Here is a 10,654-nt window from a genome sequence, read left to right on the forward strand (position 1 = left end):
TTTAGCAGGATGCTATTTGAAATCACTGGGGAGAGACACTGCTCTTTACTTACTTGTTTCAGGGTTAATTATTTGTTGAAGTCAACATTCATAATAAGTGTCCTGTTACTTCGATTGCTTGCGTTCTGATGTAAGCGAGAGCGGGGGGATACGTAAGTGAGCAGTAGCTCGCAGCTGATCTTTTTATTTTTCGCACCATTCTTTTGTTGAGTGTAAAAATCCTAGGATATCAGCAGTTTCCGAAATGATGTTTGATATAATTGCTTGATTTTATTCATAGCACTGCTGCCACATGATTGACTGATTTCTTCAAGATTAACAAAACCCCAAAAAGTAAACTCCTTTATACTGACAGATAATATCCATACAAGACATGTCTGAGTGTTCAACTGTTCATATTTGACCTGTAGACTGTGCACAGATTTTATTTTAAAAGAAAAAACAAACAATGCCCCTGGGTGCTGACACCTCACTCTCTTTTTAGATTCAAATTTCATGCTCTGAGTGCAAATCGTGACACCAGCTACATGCTACATGACTTTCTGAGGCTAGTGGATCTCATGGACACATCACTTCTAAATTATTGTAAACGGCCCTAAAGATGCTCAAATGTCAAGCGACTGGGTGTAAAAATAAGCATTTGCATGTAAAAATAAGCCCGATCGTTGACTCGTTGACAAGCTGGCTACCCTAGACCTCCCCCTTTCCATCTGTGCCTGGATTAAGAACTTCCTTTCAGATCGCCCACAGACTATTAAAATTGGACCTCACAGTTCTACCACTCTTACACCCAGCACTGGCTGTTCACAGGGCTGTGTGCTCAGCCTACTCCTGTACACCTACAACTGCACTCCCTCCCACCGACGCCATCATGAAGTTTGCAGATGACACTGGTGCGGCTCATAACTAGAGGAGATTAGTCGCCCTACAGGGACGAGGTGCAGCGGCTAGCAGAGCGGTGCACCAGGAACAACTTGGTACCCAACACCAAAAAAACAAAACAAAGATATGGTCATTGACTTTAGGAGGCACAAATCTGAACCTGCCTCCTGAATGGGGTCAGGGTGGAGATGGTCACCTCCTTTCAATTTCTGGGAACCTCCATCTTAGAGGACGTCTCCTGGTCTGAAACATGACAGCGGTGGTGAAAAAGGCCCAGCAGCAACTCTACTTCTTCAGAGTGCTCAAAATGAACAGACTGGAAGAGGTGCCCTTCTACCACTTCACCATCGAGAGTGTGCTGGCGTACTGCATCACTGTGCGGTACACCAGCTGCTCAGCCACAGACAGGAGAGCTTTGCAGAGGGTGGGTAGGACTGCTGAGAAGATCCCTGGAAGGCACTGCCAGCTCTCGGTGCCTCACCAGAGCCAGGAACATTGCAAGTGACCACTACCACCCTGGACACACCACCTGATGAGCCTGCTGCTCTCTGGCAGGAGATACAGGAGCATCAAAAGCAGGACAAACTGACTAAAAAAAACAGGGGTTTTTTTGTTTGTTTTTTCCTGGGGGCCATCAGGACTCTGAACATTAATTAATCCAGTGCAATATACTTAGAGTGCAATATAATTACTGTGCAATATATATAGTTCCACAGAATGTGCTGCTATTTTAATATTGTGTTTGTTTTTAAGTGTTGTTTTTTTAAATGGGGGATTGTGTGTGCTGCGATGATCTGGCGACTTGTCCAGGGTGTACCCTGCCTCTCGCCCACAGTCAGCTGGGATAGGCTCCAGCTTGCCCGCGACCCTGCACAGGATAAGTGGTTATGGATAATGGATGGACGGATGATTTTGTGTGTGTGTTTTACTAATATTCTTAATATGCAGCAATCAGTAGGCGCACCTACAATTTCGTTGTACGTTACAATGACAATAAAGACATAATTTTATGTGTAATTTCGAAAAGTTTTTATCCATTTGGTTGATTACTAATCTTAAGAAAATTCTTATTATACACAGCTGAAGAAATGTTCACTTGCTTATGACATTTCGATGCCTTTCTTAGCTGACATCTTGATCACATCGAACGCTTGGCGTCTCTGGCCACCACCGGATGGTGCACGTGACCTAGAAATCAGCTGACAAGATAAGAGCTGCGAAGGAATTGGGCTGGGACCATCACACACAAGTCAGCCGTCACAGATCATGCTGTTAGGGAAAACCATGTGATTGACTGGGAGGGGGTCAAGGTGATTGATAGGGAGGTACACAGGCAGACTAGATGGATAAAAGAGGCCCTATGGATCCAGAAGACAGACTGCTGCATGAATCAGGATGTAGCGACATACCAATTCAGCCATACATGGGATCAGCTGATTTCTAAGTCACGTGCACCATCCAGCAGTGGCCAGAGACGCCAAGCGTTAGATGTGATCAAGATGTCAGCTACGAAAGACATCGAAATGCCATAAGTAAGTGAAAATTTCTTCAGCTGTGTATAACAGGAATTTTCTTAAGGGTAATTTTATGTGACATACTTGTTTTGTTTTTTGTTTCCCCCCCAATGAGAAAAGCGATCTTTTTGGACAGCAAGAATTGTGTTGCTATGGCAATGGGATTATTTACTAGTATCTGTGTCAGTACTGCATATACGTTATCTAGCCGAGTGAGATTTAAACTTCATAAAAAGTGAAGTCTGTTGATTTGTGTATTTTGTTGCCAGTAAAAATCACATGGTTACAGAAAATTTCTGATTAGATTTTTCAAATTAGAAACCTTTGCCACAGATATATTACAGCACAGTGATGTTCTTTCTCTGTATTTAACCCATCTGAAACAGTGGACAGAGAGAGAGAGAGAGAACAGTGGTGCCTGGGGATTTTTTTTTTAATAATTAGAAGCCTTTATTTGATGGCTGTATGTAATGAAGTTAAACGGCGTTCTAGTGTGTTTAGAATGGTGTTCTAAATGTCACAGGCGGACATCCGGTTTCAGTGCAAATGTTTACATCCAGGTAAGCCTAATTTTAGCAACATCAAAAACTTTTACAAGAGTGCTCTGAAAGCACAATATCCCCTGCTGGCAACTATATCTATGCTGTAAGTGCTTAATACACCCTCATGAAATTGTCAAAGTACAAGTTTGGTAATTAAGGGCCATAACTCTGGTAAAATGTGACTGAATTGAACGAAATTGCAATATGCGCATCACCGACATATAACGAATAATCCTGTCAAATTTCGCGAAATTCCTCCAAAAATTGTGAGAGGAGTTGATTTCAGAAGTTGAGCACCCTTCCCGGGGACGCATAGACAGATGGACGGAAGGACAGACATCGCCACGACATAATTCTCCTTCAGGCCTTTCGGCCAGCGGGGGATAAAAATGGATAAATTGTTATAAAGTTTTCTTTTTAATTTAACCATGCGAGGACAATTACCATGTTCGGCAAACAGCGTTTATTTTTGGGTTTTGTCTGACTTTCACTGGACAAATGAGCAGGTGTAGGAACAGGTGTTTTATTAAAGGGGTCAATGAGTGTAAATTTTAAATTCTTTCTTTCTTACTTTCTTCATTTCTGATTTTCTTTCTTTCTTACTTCCTTATTTTCTTTCTTTCTTACTTTCTCATTTTCTTTCTTACTTACTTTCTTCCTTCCTTATTTTTTTCTTACTTTCTTACTTTACTTTCTTTTTCTTCCTTACTTAATTTCCTTTCTTACTTCCTTATTTTCTTTCTTCCTTCCTTCCTTATTTACTTACTTTTTCTTTCTTTCTTACTTCCTTATTTTCTTTCTTACTTTCTCATTTTTTTTCTTATTTACTTTTTTCCTTATTTTCTTTCTTACTTTCTCATTTTCTTTCTTTTTTCTTCCTTCCTTTTCTTTTTCTTCCTTCCTTCCTTATTTTCTTTCCTACTTACTTTCTTCCTTTCTTTCTTCCTTATTTTTTCTTACTTTCTTACTTTACTTTCTTTCATCCTTACTTTATTTCCTTTCTTACTTCCTTATTTTCTTTCTTTCTTTCTTTCTTTCTTTCTTCCTTCCTTTTTTCTTTCTTACTTACTTCCTTATTTTCTTTCTTCCTTACTTACTTTCTTCCTTATTTACTTTTTTCCTTTATTTACTTTTTTCCTTATTTTCTCTTTCTTACTTTCTGATTTTCTCTTTTTTCTTCCTTTCTTACTTCCTTTTCTTTTTCTTCCTTCCTTCCTTCCTTATTTTCTTTCTTACTTTCTTCCTTATTTTTTCTTACTTTCTTAATTTACTTTCTTTCATCCTTACTTTATTTCCTTTCTTACTTCCTTATTTTCTTTCTTTCTTCCTTCCTTATTTTCTTCCTTACTTACTTTCTTTCTTACTTCCTTATTTTCTTTCTTCCTTACTTTTTTCCTTTCTTCCTTATTTTCTTTCTTTCTTCCTTCCTTATTTACTTACTTTTTCTTTCTTTCTTCCTTATTTTCCTTCTTCCTTCCTTATTTACTTTACTTCTTTCTTTCTTTCTTTCTTTCTTTCTTTCTTTCTTTCTTTCTTTCTTCTTTACTTACTTTTTCTTTCTTACTTCCTTATTTTCCTTCTTCCTTCCTTATTTACTTCCTTATTTTCTTTCTTACTTGCTTTCTTCCTTCCTTCCTTTTTCTTACTTATTTTCTCTTTCTTTCTTCCTTGCTTACTTATGTACGCACTTTCTTATTTATTTATTTATTTATTTAAACAAACACACAATTTGGAGAATTTAGGTACCTGTATATTCACAATGTCATGAATCATCCAGGCCCAGTTTTGTGAAAAGTCGACAAACCGAGACCTCCGACTCCAGTAAAATAAAGGAAACTCACCGATTAAGCGGCGTTCAGTGGGAAGCTGGACAGCTGTCTGGTCAGCAAACCTGCACAGGATCATGTGCTCCTGGACAAAACAAAGACATACTCTTACACACAGCTACAACCAAATAACATACACCTGGTCACTGACAGTGACGTAAAGATACACCTGGGTATTTCATGACCTTTTTTTCCACATAGTTCTGGTTCCTGTTGTATTTGACACTGAAACCAAAATCCTACTCTTTTTCTGTATCTTTTTTTCATGATAACAGATGGAGGAATTATAAGATAATGCGAAGTGAAGTTTGAAGCACTTTCATCTTTTATGCTGACAAAATTTTGAGAACTTTTGACTACTACTGTAGCTGTAAATAAATACAAAAATTCTTAAAAAGATTCTTAAATAGCGGTGTCACATCTGACGTGTGTTTTATTCGGGATGGCGGTGAGGAAAGGACTGCTTCTCTAGGGAAAGCGAGTGTGTGCTGTTTCCCATGCAGTCAGAGCTGCAGTTTTCTTAACAGATTAATCCGACACTGCACATTTCATTGGGGTTTATGAAATACTAGACTTTATAATTACCAGTTTAAGATATTTGATTCTTTTCATGTGGTTTGGAAAAATCGACCCAGCATTAACAGTTCTTCTGCTTTGACATATTTATGCACTTTAATCTTCAGCACTGGCCATCTTTACTTCCGGTAGGTAGTAATCCAAGAATCTAAAAATATTACCGTTTATGATGCATATTCTGTCAAAAGTGCTGCCAATTTTTGAAGTTTCTGGCATCTTTTGACAACTAAATTGTGATACTCTGCCCCAGAAATAATAAAAGAAGGGAAAAAAAACTAGGCATCATCATCTCATCTCAAACAAAACCCAAAACAGTGAATATACTGTAATTATAATATATAGCTTGATTAAGGGCCCGGTCCCACAACACCGATAACTATAACTATACCAATAACTACAACTAAGACTATCCCTCTGCCTGAATTCAGTTCCAGTCTGGAGCAGTCACACCACGACTATAATATTGCTTGGTCCTGACACTCAGGTATATTAATGCATGCAACATAGGAATAGTCATGGAAGTTTTTTCCAAGTAGCAGCACATTATTCCGGGTCATACTGTACAGCTTGGACTCCAAAACAACCCATGCGCACACTCCAGTGGTTGATAAAATACAGATAGGTCACATACTACGGAAATGTAATGAAAAAGGATACAAAATATGGACAGAATTTCTAGGCGCAGCCAAGGGGCGGAGGGTGTCTGGTTTGGTGGCATCAGGATCACATCTCTGCTTTTTGCGGATGATGTGGTCCTGTTGGCTTCATTGATCTGTGACTTACGGCATGCGCTGGGATGGTTTACAGCCGAGTGTGAAGCGGCTGGGATGGGGATCAGCACCTCCAAGTCCGTGGCCATGGTGCTCAGCCGGAAACGGGTGGAGTGCCTACTCCAAGTCAGGGGGGAGTTGCTACCTAAAGTGGAGGAGTATAAGTATCTCGGGGTTTTGTTCAGGAGTGAGGGTAAGGGGGAGCAGGAGTTGGACAGAAGGATCAGGGCAGCATCAGCAGTGATGTGGACGCTAAACAGGTCTGTTGTGGTAAAGAGAGAGCTGAGCCAAAAGGCAAAGCTCTCAATTTACTGGTCCATCTACGTTCCCACTCTCACCTATGGTCACGAGCTATGAATAGTGACTGAATGAGATCGTGGATACAAGTGGTAGAAATGAGTTTTCTCCACAGGGTGGCTGGGCTCTCCCTTAGAGATGGTGAGAAGCTTGGTCATTCAGGAGAGACTTGGAGTAGAACCGCTGCTCCTCCACATCGAAAGGAGTCAGTTAAGGTGGTTCGGGCACCTTGTTAGGATGCCCCCTGGACGCCTCCCAAGGGAGGTTTTCTGGGCATGCCCCACCGGGAGGAGACTCCGGGGCAGACCCAGGACACGCTGGAGAGATTACATCTCTCGGCTGGCCTGAGAACGCCTCGGTATTCCTCCGGAAGAGCTGGTGGAGATGGCCAGGGAGAGGGAAGTCTGGGCTGCTCTGCTTAGGCTGCTAACCCCGCGACCCGGATAAGCGGTAGAAGATGGATGGATGGATGGACAAAATACAGAGTGGTTACGGATTTTAATACGGATGCATCATGGATGCTAATAATTGACGGATTGGTCACGGACGTTTCAGTATATTACAGAATGGCTACTGATTTCATACGGATGAAGCATCATGGATAAAATATTAAGAAGTCTAAAAGAATTAAATGTTTGGACTGCTGAAGTTCATAATTAAATATCTTACCTGCATTTATATGTTTATTAATTTAATATTGATATTTTACAGAATATATCACACATCCGTGAATAAAAGATCCATGCTTTGTATTATATTTTTTATTTTCCATGAATCTGTGATTAATTTCCATGACTTCATGATACAACAAGGATGTACAAAGATGCTCGGGGGAAAAATAGCACATGCTCAGACAACGTCACATGTAAACAATTACCTGATTGGTCAGATGTTTTATTGGATCAGGTCCAAGCCTGAAAAAAATTGCTCCAGAAGCGATCTCACTGATATGGATAAACCCAGGCCTGGGCTATAGGTATCGTTATTGGTCTGGTGTGACCACCGACCACATAAACTGCAGGGGACCAATTTATTTATAGTTATAGTTGTAGGTATAGTTATTGATCTTGTGGGACCGGGCCTTAACATGGAGTTGGTATCCCTTAGCAGCTATAACAGCCTCAAACATTCTGTGAAGGCTTTCTACAAGATTTTGGACTGCGTCTGTGGGAATTTTTGCCCATTCAATCAAAACAGCACTTGTTAGGTCAGGTATTGGACATTGTATTGATCGGGTAATGGACAATAGGACAAGAAGGCATGACTCAAAATTTATGTTCTGATTCATCCCAAAGGTGTTCAACTGGGTAGTGATCAGGGATCTGTGCAGGTCAATGAAGTTCTTCAACATTAAACTCATCAAAGCATGTCTTCATAGGCCTCACTTTGTGAACATTGTCAGGGTTCAACAGTTCTTTGAACTGTTGCTGCAAATTTGGAAGCTTGCAATTGTGTAAAATGTCTTTGTGTGTGGTCACATGAACATTATCCATCAATGGAACTAAGAGGCTGAGCACAAACCCTGAAAATCAGCTCTAGACTATTATCCCTCATCTCTCAAACTTTAATTTTAGCTTAGCACAATCCTGAATCTGAGGATCTAAGCATGTCACTGGGTATTCTAGAAAATGGAGTGGAATTGCCTAGTCAAACTGAGCTACAGTGGATATAAAAAGTGTACACACCCCATGAAAATGATAGGTTTTTCTGACGTAAAAAAAAAATGAGACCACAATAAATAATTTCAAAACTTTTCCACCTTTAATGTGACCTATGACCCGTACAATTCAATTGAAAAACAAACAAATCTGTTAGAGGGGAAAACATAAAATATAAAAAACGTACAATAAGCTGGTTGCATAAGTGTGCACACCCTTAAACTAATACTTTGTTGAAGCACCTTTTGATTTAATTACAGCATTCAGTCTTTTTGGGTTCACACCTGCCATCAATTAAAATGACTCTGATTAACCCCAAATAAAGTTCAGACATTTACTCAGTTGCGTCCTCCAGCAAAAGCCAGGGTTCACAGAGAGCTTACAAAGCACCAAAGGCATCTCATTGTTGAAAGGTATCAGTCAGGAGAAGGGTACAAATTTTTTTTCCATGGCATTAGATATACCATGGAGCACAGTGAAGACAGTCATCAAGAAGTGGAGAAAATATGGGACAACAGTGACATTACCGAGAACTGGACGTCCCTCCAAAATTGATGAAAAGACAAGACGAAAACTGGTCAGGGAGGCTGCCAAGAGGCCTACAGCAACACTGAAGGAGCTGCAGGAATTTCTGGCAAGTATTGGTTGTGTACTACATGTGACAACAATCTACATCATCTCTCCCAAAAGCATGTGGGAAAATGTGTTATAGTCTGATGAAACCAAGGTTGAACTTTTTGGCCACAATTCCAAAAGGTATGTTTGGCACAAAAACAACACTGTGCATCACCAAAAGAACCCCATACCCACGGTGAAGCATGGTGGTGGCAGCATCATGTTTTGGGGTTGTTTGTCTTCAGCTGGAACAGGGGCTTTAGTCAAGGTGGAGGGAATTATGAACAGTTCTAAATACCAGTCAATATTGGCCCAAAACCTTCAGATGTCTGCTAGAAAGATGAAGATGAAGAGGAATTTCATCTTTCAGCATGACAATGACCCTAAGCATACACTGAAATCAACAAAAGAATGACTTTACCAGAAGAAAATGAAAGTTTTGGAACGGCCCAGCCAGAACCCAGACCTAAATCCAATTGAAAATCTGTGGGGTGACCTGAAAAGGGCTGTGCACAAGAGATGCCCTCGCAATCTGACAGATTTGGAGCGCTTTTGCAAGGAAGAGTGGGCAAATATTGCCAAGTCTAGATGTGGCAGGCTGATAGACTCCGACCCAAAAAGACTGAATGTTGTAATTAAATCAAAAGGTGCTTCAACAAAGTATTAGTTTAAGGGTGTACACACTTGCGCAGCCATGCAAATAATTTTTTTATTTTTTTATGTTTTCCCCCCCTAACAGATTCATTTGTTTTTCAATTGAATTGTACAGGTTATAGGTCACATTAAAGGTGGGAAAAGTTTTGAAATTATTTATCGCGGTCTCATTTTTTTTTTAACATCAGAAAAAACATTTTAATGGGGTGTGTACACTTATGTCCACTGTACCTCTAATCTTAGGTCCTAATGGTGCTCACTGCTCCAATAAATGCTATACACTGTGTTTTTTTTAATGAATCTCACAGCTCCAGAAGCCTTGTTTAAGTGTAGATTTGTTTAAAATGTAGTCTACACTGTACAATCTATAGCTTATGAAAATACTACTGTGATTAGAAAAATGCATTTTGTTTGTTCATGGCTGTAAGGAAATAACAGAATCATTGACATAAATAAACAAGTCGACATAGTTTGAGATATTTCAAAACTTCTTACTTCTTAACAATTCAACACATTCCACATTTCAAACAATCTCTTGGACCTTCGCTATGATCAACTACTCCCTTTAGTTTAGGGCTGCCAAGTAAGCTGACGGCTGATCTGTTTTTGTATTTCAGAAGCAGAGCAATACAGTAGCTCTTTTTTCATGAGAAGAACTGCACCAACATTCAGCGTGCAGGTAAGATTACAGGATCAGAGCTGGATTTAAATGCCATCTGGAACTCTGCAAGGTGGTAGAGCTTCAGAAAATGGTTTGGACCTTAATATTACAGAAGTATAGACCTCTATAACAAGGTTTGCAACTAAACACAGTAACAAGAAGCTAGATATCCAGCAGCAGAGATGGATCAAAAGCGATGGATTCAAGAGGACAGAAGACAACTATAAAAATTGACTCTGAGGAATGCTAGATGTCCAGCAGTAGGGCTGCAACTAAACTCGACAGGCTGGTAGACTTCCAGGAAGTAGGTCTGAGCTTAAATATAAAAGACAGTAGATATCAAGAAAGATCTGCAGAAACAGGGCTGGTGCTAGGAACTTGCATTTGTCCAAGAACCAGGTTAAAGATCTCATCTGAAGGTTGGCAGATCCCCAGAAGCAAGGCATCATCTAAAACATAGGTAAGTAAATCTTAAGGAAAATGGTAGAACCTAAATTTTCAGGATATTAGATCTCTAGGAGCAAGGTTAGAATAAACACTTTAAGATGGTGGTTGGACCTAAACTCCATCTGTGGGGTGGTAGATCACCAGGGAAAAGGCAAGACATCAATGTTGCAAGGTGTTCAAACCCTAGGAGAAAGGTAGGATGTAAACAATGC

The 10,654-nt window shown here is 39.9% G+C and overlaps 1 protein-coding gene across 2 annotated transcripts in view; it reads right to left on the bottom strand.

Annotated features, from left to right (window-relative positions):
* Positions 1–10,654, bottom strand: part of gstcd (glutathione S-transferase, C-terminal domain containing) — a 444,339-nt gene that overhangs the window by 22,679 nt on the left and 411,006 nt on the right. For both annotated transcript variants that reach the window (XM_060926471.1, XM_060926470.1), the window contains exon 11: positions 4,780–4,849. In XM_060926471.1, the coding sequence (XP_060782454.1) occupies positions 4,780–4,849 (70 nt within the window). The remainder of the gene's footprint in view (positions 1–4,779; positions 4,850–10,654) is intronic.

This window comes from Neoarius graeffei, chromosome 7, assembly GCF_027579695.1.
Source record: "Neoarius graeffei isolate fNeoGra1 chromosome 7, fNeoGra1.pri, whole genome shotgun sequence".
NCBI lineage: Eukaryota > Metazoa > Chordata > Actinopteri > Siluriformes > Ariidae > Neoarius > Neoarius graeffei.